Raw genomic sequence first — 14,237 nt, 5'->3', positions numbered from 1 at the left:
CCCTCAAGAGAGCTCTTTCAAAAAATGAAAAAAGGGATTAAGGCATTTGGGGACTATTAGTGAAAGACAACATTCTATATAAAGTATTGCTGTCAAGCTTTAGACATGAGTTGTACCTACCTCATCAAGACCATCACACTTTCTGCTAGTAACTAACACTACTATTTCCTCCAAAGTTTAAAGACAAAGTGAATACATGATCCAGGAAGAGCACACATTACATTTTTTGAACAATAATACTGAAAGGCTATGTTTAACAGAAACCAGGAAGTCTACTTGTGAAATGCATACCTCACATAACCAGTTTTTACATTTTTTTTTAACTCCTAAACTTCAGTATTTTTACAAGCCAAATAAGATACCCACATTAGCTTCTTGAGAAAAAAAAAACATAATAATATCTATGAAATATGGCATGTCCAGTTTGGTGATGCAAGAAAATAACAAAAAAAAAATAATTGAAACCTCCAAGAACATTGCTTAGTCAGAACTGTGTATCACCACACACACACAAATATCTTTTAAGATATGCGTGTGTGTGTGTGTGTGTGTGTGTGTGTGTGTGTGTGTGTGTGTGTGTGTGTGTGTGTGTGTGTGTATGCAAGCATGTATGAATCTTTATTAAGACTTAGAGTCATTTGTAGACCAGGGCTGGAAAATTTATCTGATTACACACAACTTAAATAACTTCTGAGAAACAGCTCAGAGGCAGAATCAGGATGAAATTATAATTTAGCTTTCTTGAATCGCAAAAAGACAGAACTGACTTCTCTAAAATGTAACATAATGTTATTTTTTTCCTCTAAGTACAGTGTTATTTTTAAACAACTAATATATGACCCTTCTGGTTCACCCTCAGCACAACATCTTTAGAACGGAGGTTGGCATGGAAGACTGATTTTTTTCATATTAATGGAAGCCATACAAACTGCTCAATCTGAAAATGCAGTCATCTTTTGGTGTTTGTGACTGATGAGGGAGAAAGGCAGTGTAAACAGAAGAAAAAGGTTTTTTTTTTGGGAGTGGTTGACAGAAAATGAATACTTACTGTGTTGTTCTCCCCAGCCAAAATAATTCCAGGGACCTGCATTGGATCACACAGTGCGGGAAGCCGAGAAATGTAACCAAAAAACAAACAAACAAAAAAAGGTTAAAGAAATTACGTTGTTGATTTCATCTTTATTTCTGTTTTGTATGTGTTTGTGGAACTGCATTATTTTTGGTGCAATACTAGCTCCAGTAACTGAAGCTCTTTATTTATTTGCTGTCTGGCAACATTGCTATTGACCATACCTTGAGGAGTGGTATACGACTAGGAAAAAACATATCTGTGTGAGAATTTAAGCAATGGGCTTGTCTGAACCAAATGTACTAGCTTAGCTCTACACTCTCATTCTGAATTTTAAAACTGCATGCAAAGCACATCTGTAGCTGAAAACAACACTCATTACATGTAAACAAAATCTGATTTTAAATGAAGTTAGGCAATACAGATATGAAAACAAATGTAATATGTCTGGACTATGTTCATCATGAAGCCTGATCATTTCTAAAGATCAGAACAAAACTCAAACTTCATCTTTGCTATAAAGGTTTTACAATACCCAAAACTTGTCAAAACACACACACACACACACACACACACACACACACACACACACACACACACACACACACACACACACACACATACACACGCTGTCTCTTTGTCTCTCTCTCTCTCTCTCTCTCTCTCTCACAAAGGAAATACATTATCATGACTAGGATCTGGTTACACTCTCACAAAGTAAATTCATTATCTTGACTAGTGATTGGTTATTAGAATTTCAGAATACTCTTAATTTTTCATTGTTTTCTCTTGGACTACATACCACAAAAGCAAAGTTGCACCAGCATACTAACCACGAAAGTGATGGAATTATTTTATTTTTCAATACTGCCATGGCTCAACAATATACTTGTACTCACCATATCAGTAGATCCATAACAGGGCTTCCTGAAGTAGGTCATTATATTTAGGACAAGAAATGCAGCCTCCTTTCCTCCATGACTAGTTCTTTATACTGTCTTCTCAAGGGCAAGCATCTTGTGCGGTGCCAGTACATGCATAAATTTACTATCTATTGAAGTGGCACACCCTCACACTCTGGTTCTTTCTAGCTACTTTTATTACTGAAGACAGAGTGGAGAAATATTCCTCGGATAAGTTCAATACAAGCTGTATTTAAAGAGTGGTGTTGTCCCTAGTAACTTTCTTGTGAAGAAAGAAAAATGTATGACTGTGACAGGGGAGATGAATAAGAAATCTCTGCCACAAAAGTCCGTGTCTGCATGAAACTCTAGTGTTCTAGTGGATGTCACAAAGCTTGTAAAAGGACTTACTTTTGAGATGAAGAAAGTGTAACAATAAACCCTGGAAAAATCTGTGGTAAAAATGTAATTTGTTCTTTGTGAGAGGGCACAAGGTCTCGCCGAACCTAGTGATGTTACTGCAGTAAAAAATGAGCAAAAAAATGTGAATTTGGTGAATTACATGACTAATTAGCACAAAGCAGGATTGAGTTTGTTATCTCAAGTCATCAGATAAATGGCAGATTTTTTGAGACTGCACCTAACATCAAAGTGACTGATGCTGCTGTTAAAAGATCACAGGAATTTGATGTACTTAAAGTTGCCAACAATATAGAAAAAATTAAAATGAGTAAAACAAAGTAAAAAAAGAGTCATGAGAGCCCTGCAAGAATGAACAGCATGGGAAATATTCCTCTGATAATTTCAATACAAAGTGTACTTAGGAGCATGATAAAATAAAATGCCCTAAAATTAAAAGATATTAAGTTTGTATAAGCTAAGGAAAGAAAATCACTTTTACTAAGAATGTAAAATAGAGCAAATTAATTTTCTGTTAAAGGTAATACAAGTACACAAAGTCATAAAAACGTATTGCCTGTGCACACAATTTGTTTTCAGACTGTGCATAAAGTCAGTAGTAAATATGGCAAACTCAAAGTAAAAGAATTTGTGACCAAGGAACCAATATTCCAAAGACAAATGTAGAAAATCACCACAAAGCAAGGCAAAGCTTCCCTACCAATATAAGGTAATAAGCTCTTTTGTTCCCTTTATTCACCAAAGCAGAACTTCATCAGATAAAAACACCTTACACACATCCTCTTTTTTACGGAATCCAAATGTCATCAACCAATAAACATCTTTCATGCATATAACCTTTTAAAATATTTGTAAAAATCAAAGACATAGCTTAGAATAGACATTTCCTTTTGTGGAACACACAAAAATAAAATAAAATAAACCTTTGACATCATTTTCAACAGTCTTTAGTGGATAACAATAAATACTGTGATGACCTCCTACACTAGTTAGGTGAGAAATATAAATGCATATCCTGTCCTACTCCTAGTTGTTGTAATAATTTTTATTGTAATAATTTCTAAATCTTGTCCGCTTTTAAGTCCAACAAACTCCTAGTATTAATGATAGGGCATCACTTAGTAGTTTGTTGGCCTTAAAGGAGGAAAATGAAATTCCATGTTGGTGAATAAAGGGAACGAAAGTGCTTATTAGCTTAAAGTGGTGTCCTTGTCTTGCATTGTGAGGGAAGCTTTGCCTTGCTTATGTGATGACCATGGATCCAGTTAGAAATCTGACATGAAAAAACTCAAAATCTTAAACAGATGTGTAGAGTTTAGACTAGAGAATGGCAAGGAGTATTATGCAATTCCTGTTCAAATGTTGAACCACTGATCTTAAACAGAGTAAAGTTAAGACATATTTGTGCATTTAAATTCAAACTGCCATATAAAAGGTGCTTATATGCGAGTATAAAAGTATAAATCATAAGATTCAGTTCTAAGTAGATGACATATATGGTGCTCCACTGATTGCGGGTTGACTGATTTACCAAAACCCAGCGCTGTGAAAATCTGCAGTCTGAATAGCATCAAAATATTCAGACAGAGAAGTTGCTTAAAGAGGTGTTGTTGTGTCTTTCGGCTTATCCTGGTTAGGGGTCGTCACAGCAGAACTCCGGTCCGCTAATGTTTAGATTTATTTTCTGGCTCAACATGAACAGGAGTTCATCACATTCAGATAGTTTCTGCAATGTTATCAAAGCGCATACACCAAGTAAACTTCCCATATTTTTGAGGAGTAGAATCAAAAAGAAAGGGAGGAAGTGAACTACATGTAGTATTTGGCTAAGAAACAGAATGTGCATAGTGACTGGGAAATGCATACTATTGTAAAATCAGACAAAATTCATATTTGTTTTTCAGCACAAGATCTTAATAAAGCCATAAAAGGAGAACAATATCCACTTTGAATCAATGAAAAAGTGGAGTCTGAAATACCAGAAATACATACTTTTCGTAATTCATTTTAATCAGTATTATGGCAGCTCGAGCTTGAAAAGGAAAGCATCATTCACCTGGGGCATGTGGGAAAGATCTACTTAATTGGGGGAAATGTTAATTTCCCATGGCCGTAAGTTTCATAAGAATCTATTAATCCATGATCCTATAAAGTTACAATCTGAGTTTTTTTAATTGATCAATGGGACAATTTTTTAAGACTTCCATTTGATACAACACCAGCATCAGCAATGTTTCAAATAGCTGTTAGACAGATAACCAAGAGGCTCAATGGTGCTGAGCATACAACTGATGACATTCTAGTAGGAAATCACACCAAATAGCACCATGCTGCAAGAATGTATTACTTAAGAGACTAAGAAAAATCAATCTCCACTGAGCATAAGTGTAAAATTTGAAATACAGAAATGAGATGTATGGGTCATACCAGACTGCACAAGGTTTCAAACTAGAAACTGCGAAAGCGAAAGGAGTACTGGAAATTACCTTTACAAAGGATAAATAAGCCCTTATTAAAATTTTTAGACTGATGTAGTTTGTTTTAAAGTTTTTGGGGAATATATTAGATACAAGTTTACTATTAAACAAACTTGAAAAAAGAGCAAAAAACACTAAAATATTTTAAGAGTTGGTGACAAAAGTGCCTACAGTGACATATTTGATAGAAATAAGTCTGTCAAATTACAAGAATGTATCAATCAGAAGGAAGCAGGTGTACCGATTCTGCAAGAATATAAACTATTTGAGGTTGTCAAATAAAAATAAATACTTAGCACTGTTGTCTACTGGCTTAGACTTTTGATCAGATAAAGAAACCCTTAGTAATACAATCTTGTTGCATGACGGTGAGCTATGAATATAATAAAGAAGATAGCCTTGGACATAAAGTCTGTTCACCTTTTGAGGAATATATAGTTCTCTATCTGAGTATTTACCACCACTTTGATAGCATCCTGAAATAATCCTACTTGCAATGGCAGTTTCTTTTAGCAGGGTTGGTCTCATTGAGTTCTACTTCACAGTAGTGGAGGAAAAACTTGCTCAGTGAAATGCCACTTGACTGTAATACACATGCTAGCAAATATCATCAGCTATGGGGCTTCCAGCAGGGTAGAAGAGTAAAAATGTCCTTTTAATTTTCTTCAGAGGAAAAAGGAAAGTTCATTGACTCAGAAATGTGGAGGGTACTAATTCATGGCCTTGGTTGAAGGACAGAGAAAGAGATGCAAAGGTTCTGACTAATGCTAGCAGGGGTGACTTGTGATAGCCATGACTGAAGTTAACAGTGAACAACATTTAGTGCAATGCAAAGACGTCATCAACATCCATTACATGTTAAACATGGCTAAGTAGTCAATTGATGGTGAACTCAACCAATGTACAGTCAGCTTGTTATCTGTAAAACTGTAGCAAATGTAAAAACAGATGCCAAGGGTACCATTCAGAAAGACAGAAAACCTAACAAAAGAAAGGAATGCACATAGATGCCCAGGATAGATGGCATGAGAATCTATACATCAGATCAATGAGGCTCTGGAAATGGTGTCTGAATCACTACGATGGCACCAAATCCAGGAGAACAATCAATGACTCTAGCAAATGGTCATCAAAAAAGATGTAGCTGTTGAGAGGAATCATGGTTTTGAAGCTTATAGCTGCACATGTCACCACCGTTATTGATACAATCACCCTGTCTCAGGGGCAAATCGCAGTCAGCATTGCTTCCTCAGGTGAAGGCACTATTGTGACTGAGAAAGTTGGGGGAGCTCTCATGCACTCTGTGGTAGAAGAAGAATGTTGTACAAATTAAAGATTTTTCATAAATTTTGTTCTTTTGCATTTTTTTTCTCTAACTGTGCATGTGGGAATTAGTATACATGATTTTTTGAGGCAAAAGTGACCCCTAGGAACATTATATTCTGAACAGCTTTTTCTAGAGAAGCCATGTTCCAAGAATCAGCTTGTAGTGATATTTACTGAAAGGTAGAAACCCTGAAATAGGGATCAGGCCTTGATGTTGTTAGAATTTCCTAAGCAGCAGAAGCTTTTTGTACAGATTTGTTCTGTTCATCTGCATCACTGAGCTGTGCTTGCTTATTCTTTGTCATGTACAGAAAAAAATTATTGTAGAAGTTAATGTGTACCCTTCTATTTTATTCATTACTGATGTCAAGACCACAGCACATACAAATGGAAGAGGGCTTAAGGAACTGTATCTAGAGTCCTGAACAGAGAGACGTGCAAACGTAGCCCAAAGATATATACATTTGCTGTCACAGTACAATACTTTAATGTTTAAAAAATTAAAATATGTAATTTTGACTATTTTTTCAAATGCATATTTTTAACCAAATATATATTTACTGAATTATCACTTATGACATGGGAACTCGTTCATTTATATAAATTAAAACAAACTATATTCACATACTTTCAGTTACAAATATTATACATCACATATAATCTTCTATACAATCTTTGCAATTGAACATTACATAGCTCATTCAATTCCTGCCTTCCCTTAAACCTCATTCTTCCTCCCAAACATTATCCTGCATGTATTGTTCCCACAATTCCCATAGTAGTCTATAGGGAATTTTTAGTCTTGCAACTCATTACAGTCCCAAAAATATGTTCTAATTACCTCTTTCTTCCATCACACCTCCAATATTTGCAATCTACATAAGGAAAAACATATTTGAAGCCTGCTTTGAGTACAAAATACCTATGCAAACACATATAAGCAAAGATCCTAAATATTCTAGGCTCTGTTGCATATTTGGGAGCCAAGCATATATCCTCCAATTGTGTCTTTGTGAATTACTTATGCAATATCTCTTCCTAGTCCTTTCTAACCTCCTCTGATTGATTCCTGTAGTTATCTTGCAATATCGTATATGCCCTATGAATTTTTTAATGGCAGCTTCTGCTCCAGATTCAACTAAAAACTCTACCAGTGCTGGTCTTTCACTTAGGATCCCCCTATCCCTTTCTCTTTGTCTATGCTCTGATATCAATCTTTGATAGGGAGGGCAGTCTCTAGCCTGTAGTCCAAATGTATTATTGGCCTCTTCCCATTCTATTACCTTTCCTCTCAAATTATTTTCTCCCAGTACTTTGGTTCTTTTGCCAGTTTTCTTCAGTAAATCACAACCCCATCTTGCCTATTTTCTGTACCCCTAATTGCAGTCATCCCTATCAGCAGAATATCCTTTCTCCATTACCATATTAGCTTAATTCATAAAATACTTTCTGCTACTTTATGAATATAATGTTCTGTATAGCTATTTTTATTCTCTTTAAGGATCTGCACCCAAAAGAAAACAAGTCTTTCCTTATTTCTTGAGGCTTCCTCCCTTTTCATCATGCCTTTCCACTTTGAATTAAAGATTCCTTCTTCTGCTATGTGTAGCAACATTAACTGTGTAGATCTGAAATATCCCTTCAAATCAGGCAATCCCAAACCACTTTGTTCTACTGGAAGAATCAACTTATCCTACTTGAATCTTGCCCTCTTTCTCTCCCAAATAAAATCCGTTAATTGCTTATTAATTGCTATCCACAGCATCTTCTCTGGTTAATAAAGATATGCCTGACCTGTGTATAAAACTAAAGGGACTAAAAACATTTTCACTGCTTGTATCTTGCTATCCATATCCATAACAAAGAGATTCCAGTTTCTCATTTTTTATTATCTTTTGTTTAGTCTCTTTGCATATATCCTTGAATTATTTTTAACCCAGACTCCTAAATACTTCATTTTATCATGCCCCATAAATATGGGTATTGCTGAACCAATTTATTTGTGGCTACATAGTTTGCAGCTATTGCCTTTGTTTTATCTTCACTAATTTTGTATCCCGAAAAAAAAAATATCTCAGAATGTTCCAGAACATTGAAATGTTCTTTTCTGTTTTTATCAGCTATGAAATAATATAATCTGCAAATAAAGCTAATTTTTCTTGATTACCATGCCAATTATATCTTGAATTTCTGAGTCTCTATTTTCTTTACCAATGGTTCTAAACATAATGCAAATAAAAAAAGGGGAAAGTAGACACCCCTGCCTGATTCCCCTGGTCAAATAGAAGTTATCAGAGAGGAACCACCTCACTTTAAATTTCATCTCTGCTCCCTCAAATATCCTCCTAATTAACCATATTATTTTGGGAAATGCAAATGCTTCCATTGCCCTACTTATAAAATTCTAGCTTATTCTGAAGAATGCTTTCTCTTCATCAAGATCTACCAACAACAGTGGGAGTTTCTTACATTCTGCTTCCATCTGGATTCTCATCATTCTATTAATGTTGTCAAATGTTTGCCTCTCCTCCACAAAACCACATTAATCAATATTTATCGATTTTGGCAACACCTTTACCATTTTCTTAGCCATTAGAGAGAGAAGCACTTTATAATCATGGTTTATGAAATGGGCCTATGAAGCTAGATCTGATGGGTCTTTATCATTTTTAGGTACTACAGCCACCACAGTTTTCTTCCAGGATGTTGGCTCTTCTCTTTCTTTTAAAATACTGTTAAACAAAACCTTCCAGATCTCTATCACTTTCTTCTCTCCTAGCGTCCAAACATCCACAGGAATACCATCTTTTCCTGGAGATTTTCCTGTATATAGGTCATGTATCAACATTTTATCTCATCTCTTTCTATCCTAACTGTTAATAATTGAGCCTCATCTACCTCTAACCTTGGGATATTTAATTCTTCCATAAATTTTTCCATTTGAACTTTTTCCTTGATTAATATATTTCTCTGCTTTATACATATTTTCTTAAAATTTCTGAAGTATTTCTAATATCATACAGGATCTCTGGTTATTTTCCTTGTTATATGATTCCTAAGCTTGGCAACAACCCTTTCTACTTTTTGTTGCTTGAGCTGTTGTGCTACATTTTTCTACTCTGGAGTTAACAGTTGCTTAACAGCAACCTTTCTAAATTGATGTATATCTTCTAGGTAGTCCCTTACTTTCTCTAGCACTCTGCAGCTGCACTTCTTGTTCAGAGGGACTCCCCTTATTCTGAAATACTTTAACCTTTGTCAAAAATAGTTCCTGGTAGTTCTTAATCATGTGGCTTTTTCTTTTATTTCTACCCTATTTTTAAACTGCACTTTAATTTTATCCCACTCCCTAACTAAATTTTCTGAAGAAATTTCTATCTTCCCTAGTAACTCCTGAATAATTTCCACTACCCATTCCTCAAATTGTTCTCTGTTTAACAGATAGGTGGGGAAGCATCAGTGTCTCATTTTTTTTTATTTCATTACCCTGTATTTTTATTTAAATTATTGTCATAAGATCTGAAATAATCATTGCATGCATATCAAAACTTTCATTTACATCTACTGGTTCCTGTGAAATATATGTTCTGTTTAGCCTAGTCCATTTTTTGTACCTTGGGGAATAAATTCTCTCTGAGCTCCTAATACTGAATTCACATCTTCCATACCAAATATTTTCATAAATTTCTTCATGTGTATGTCTTATTTTTGAACCAACTTCTAAAACATGCTTTTCTGTGGCATTGTTACGAAAGCATATATGCAAATGGCAGAAAAATAATGGTAAATATCTAGAAAAAAAATTCTAAGACTACAGGACTAGACTACTGTGTCAGTGATTAGGGGATTAAGGAAGTAATTTAAAATGGAATAAACAAATACTGTACCAAATTGAAACATCTGTGGTCAAAGTTTAGAACTTAGTCTAGAAAAAAGTGCTGTTTCTACTTGTGAGAAATGTACAGCACAGTGAACTAAGATATCCTTATGTCTAAAGTTTCACACACTTTGAAAAAAAACTCAAAAGTATAAATTAAATATAAATATCCCTCCTTTAACAGTAGCAGGCACATTTAATAACTATATCTGGAGGAAGAAGTGCTATAGTGCCCAGTAACGGTCTTGATGTGTATAGCTTGCATGTATGAATTACTGCTAAACTGTAGGAATAACAGGATGCAAATCATTGCTGAAGACAGCCTCACATAATGGGTGGTTGAGTACAGGCCAAAGGCCAACTGCATCCAACACCCAGGAAATGAAATCACTTTGCTTTACATGCCTGTTTAAATTGTTACTATCTGTACCCCTACACAATCTTGAAAGCAGATATTAAAAATAGAACACAGACAGTTATCTTAAACTGATTTGCATAGAGTAAAAACTTCTTGCTACATCAAACAAGTACCAGTGTTTTTTGTTACTACCCAAAAAGGCATGCATTTTGAAACTTTCATTTAATAATCAGAACAGTGGACCCAAAGGATGCCCTTTCCCTGGAGACCAAATCAACTTTGTGATGAGTAATAAAGGTATGAGGCCTTGCCCATGTTGCTGCAGCACAAATGGTATCAATTGTATTATTTTATAGAACAATACAGAACTCTAGTAAAATTTAAAAATTAACAGAAGGCCTTTTTCATTAAATGGCATTCAATATTATTGAAATACTACTTTCACACAAACTTTTATACAGTGTGTTATGAAGCAACAATATCCAACCATCCAATCATTTATTAACATACAGTGATTGCAGCTAATAAAAAAAGAAGTTATGTACTCACCATAACATTCCATGTGTGTTGTCCATCTCGCCTTCATTCTGTACTGGTTGAGTTCAGAACCAATCCTCGGTTCTGACTCGGTCGTTTACTAAAGCTTGATGTTTTCAAGTAGCTTGTGGCGTATTTTCTATTCCATGATGCTCTAGGGAATTCCCCAGATTTTGTTTGCTGGTAAACCAATGTATACATAAAACAATTTTACCAGTTTTACCACTTTACAAACCCTGAAGAGAGTCAATAAATCCTCTTGGTCCTTCAGGAGCCAAAGGCTGGGGGAAGGAGGGTGGGATGTATGAATGAAGCTGAGATGGACAGCACACAAGGAGCATTATGGTGAGTACATAACTTTTTTATGTGATGTTGTCTTATCTCACCTTCATTCTATACTGGTTGGGACAGTGTCCCCAGCACCATACTCCTTGGGTGGCTCAAGGGAGAATATTCTTCAGAACAGTGAACCCAAAGGATGCCCTGTCCCTGGAGACCAAATCAACTTTGTGATGAGTAATAAAGGTATGAGGCCTTGCCCATGTTGCTGCAGCACCAATGGTATCAATTGGCAGTTTTGCCCGAAAGGCAGAAGAGGTACACATAGCTCTAGTAGAATGACCTCTTACTTTGTCGGGAAATTGTTTGTTCTGTGATTTGTAGGAGAATGTGATGCAGTCTGACAACCATCTGTAGAGAGGGGTCTTCGCAACTGGAGCACCTTTTTTACAGTCTGAAAAGGACACAAATAATTGATTGTTTTTTCTGAAGTCCTTTGTTCTGTGCAAGTAGAAACATAATTGCCTATATACATCTAGTTGGTGTAACATATACTCTACTTTATTGTCATACTTGGGGGAAAAAACTGGTAAGTCTATGGACTGGTTTAACTTTGCTTCTGAACATACTTTTGGTAAAAAGGATGGATTTGTATGAAGTGAGACTCTGTCCTTGTGAAACAGCATTATATGGAGGATTGATAGGCAATGCCTGTAACTCTGAAACTCTCCTAGCTAATGTTATAGCCACTAAGAAAATAATTTTCCAGGTCAGGAACTTCAAGCCACATGAAGATGCAGGTTCAAAAGGGGAAAGAATCATGCGGGATAATACAAAATTCAGGTTCCACGGGGGGTAGAGGTTGTCTAATGGGCAGTCTAAAAAGCACAGTACCTCTCAAGAAGGTTTTGCAAAGCCTGAGGGACATAATGTTTTGCTAACTGAAGTTGAATAGTGGCTGCAGCTGCTCCATCATTAAATAATTTCGCTAAAAATTGCAGTATAAATGATAATGGAGCAGAGAAAGGATGAATATGGTTTTCCGATGCCCATGAGGAAAATCTGTTCTATTTGCTGACATATCATTTTCTTCTAGAACCCTTATGAGAGGAAATCAAAATATGCTATACTGAAGGTGAAAGGTCAGGTTGCCTGGCTATGAATTGGAGCAGCCAGGCTGTCAATCTGAAGGTTTGAAGAGATGTGTGGAGTGTTCCTGACAGATGAGTCAGGAGATCCAGAACTGGGTCCAGAATCCAAGGATCCTCTTGAAGATAAGGCCACAGGAAGGGGAACTAGATTTGATGAGGCCAGTAAGGAGCGATTAGTATTAAGGTCCTTCCCAATACACTGGCTTTCTGAAGAACTTTGGATATCAATTGGAAGGGAGGAAAGGCATAGAGGAGACCCAGAGGCCAATCGTGTACAACTGCATCCCTTGGAGATTCCCCCGGAGGGGGGATTAGGGCAAGATAGCAGCTGCATTTGGCATTTGTGGGCATGGCAAAGAGGTTGCAGCAAGGCTGGCCCCATTTTTGGAAAATCATTTCTGCTATTTCTTGTTTTAGGGACCACTCGTGAGCCATTAAAATCGCCCTGCGGAGTTTGTCTGCTGTCATGTTGGATTTCCCCAGAATGTGCATTGCTATCAGAAAATATTGGGAGGGGTTCACCCACTGCCATACTCTCAGGGCCTCCCGACAAAGGGGATAAGATCTGGAACCTCCTTGCTTATTTATGTACCAGACAACTGACATGTTGTCTGTCTATATTGCTACAGTTCCCAGTGGAAGAGAGTCAGGGAATGCTTGCAATGCTAAAAGCACTGCTCTCATCTCTAGAACACTGATGTGCAAGTGAGCCTCATAATCCTGCCAAGTGCCTTGGACTGTCTTTTCCAGATAATGCCCCCCCCCAATCTGGGAAGCATCTGAGGTCACTGTGGCTACAGGCTGGGGGAGAACAAGGGGTTGACCTATAGTCACATGAGTCAAGTGAAGCCACCATCGAAGGTCTTTCCTGCAGAATTCTGTTATCAAGATCTGTGAGACATGGGGAGATCCTGCATGGACCACTGAGTGAACAAAAGCCACTGTAGAATCCTCATGTAGATCCTCGCCAATGGAATCAAAGTTATTGCTGCTGCCATGGACTCCAACACTTTTAGAACTGCTATTGCTTGTACCTTCTTCTTGGACAGGAGAATCAAGACCCATTGTCGCATGATGTAAACTCTTTCTGGGGGAAGCTTTACTACCATTTTTGTGGTGTCTAGATCTGCTCCTATAAAAATGATATGTTGAGATGGCAATAATGCAGATTTTTCATAGTTTATCGTGATCCCTAAGTGGAACCAGAGTTTTAATGAGGTGTCTCTTGCCTGTGTTAGTAGATGCTTGGTGGTTCCAGTTAGGAGCCAGTTGTCTAGATATAGAAACACTCGGAATCCTAAATGCTTGAACTGTGCCATGACTACTGCCATGCATTTGATGAACCCTCTGGGGGCTGTAGTGAGACCAAAGGGCAGAGCTCGAAACTGATAGTGACTGGCTCCCAGCTGAAAGTGCAAATGCCTCCTGGATTGCCTGTCCATTTGTATGTGGTAGTACGCATCCTGGAGGTCTACAGAGCACATCCAATCATCTTGGGAGTACTGACTGCAGTGTTACCATCCAGAACTTTGACTTTTCTACTGACTTGTTTAGTCTGCTGAGATCAAAGATGGGTCTCCAGTCCCCTGTTTTCTTTGGAACTAAAAAGAACCTTGAGCAAGTTCCAGATCCTATTTGGTCTGCAGGGACTGTCTGGATGACTCTTTTTTTCTAGCAACTTCAGTATTTCTAGTGTTGCTTGTTCCCTTTGACTGGGTGGAACACCTGGGATGACTTTTATGTTCATATGTTCATACGTGCATACTAGGCTAATATCCCTGGAGCCTTTACAAGCTTAGCCCATAAGATTACCCTGGCATCATGCCACCCGACCTTAGTTC

At 36.9% G+C, this 14,237-nt stretch overlaps 1 protein-coding gene across 1 annotated transcript in view; it reads right to left on the bottom strand.

Moving 5' to 3' along the window:
• The window catches only part of UNC13A (unc-13 homolog A), a 5,702,976-nt gene that overhangs the window by 2,907,988 nt on the left and 2,780,751 nt on the right, over positions 1 to 14,237 (bottom strand). Inside the window, exon 8 of the mRNA XM_044054109.1 lies at positions 1,049 to 1,084. Coding sequence (XP_043910044.1) covers positions 1,049 to 1,084 — 36 coding nt within the window. The remainder of the gene's footprint in view (positions 1 to 1,048; positions 1,085 to 14,237) is intronic.

This window comes from Protopterus annectens, chromosome 13.part0 (assembly GCF_019279795.1).
Source record: "Protopterus annectens isolate FY-2018-M chromosome 13.part0, PAN1.0, whole genome shotgun sequence".
Classification (NCBI taxonomy): domain Eukaryota; kingdom Metazoa; phylum Chordata; order Ceratodontiformes; family Protopteridae; genus Protopterus; species Protopterus annectens.
Note: the sequence above shows the minus strand (reverse complement) of the source record. Positions and strands in the feature narration are given on the sequence as shown.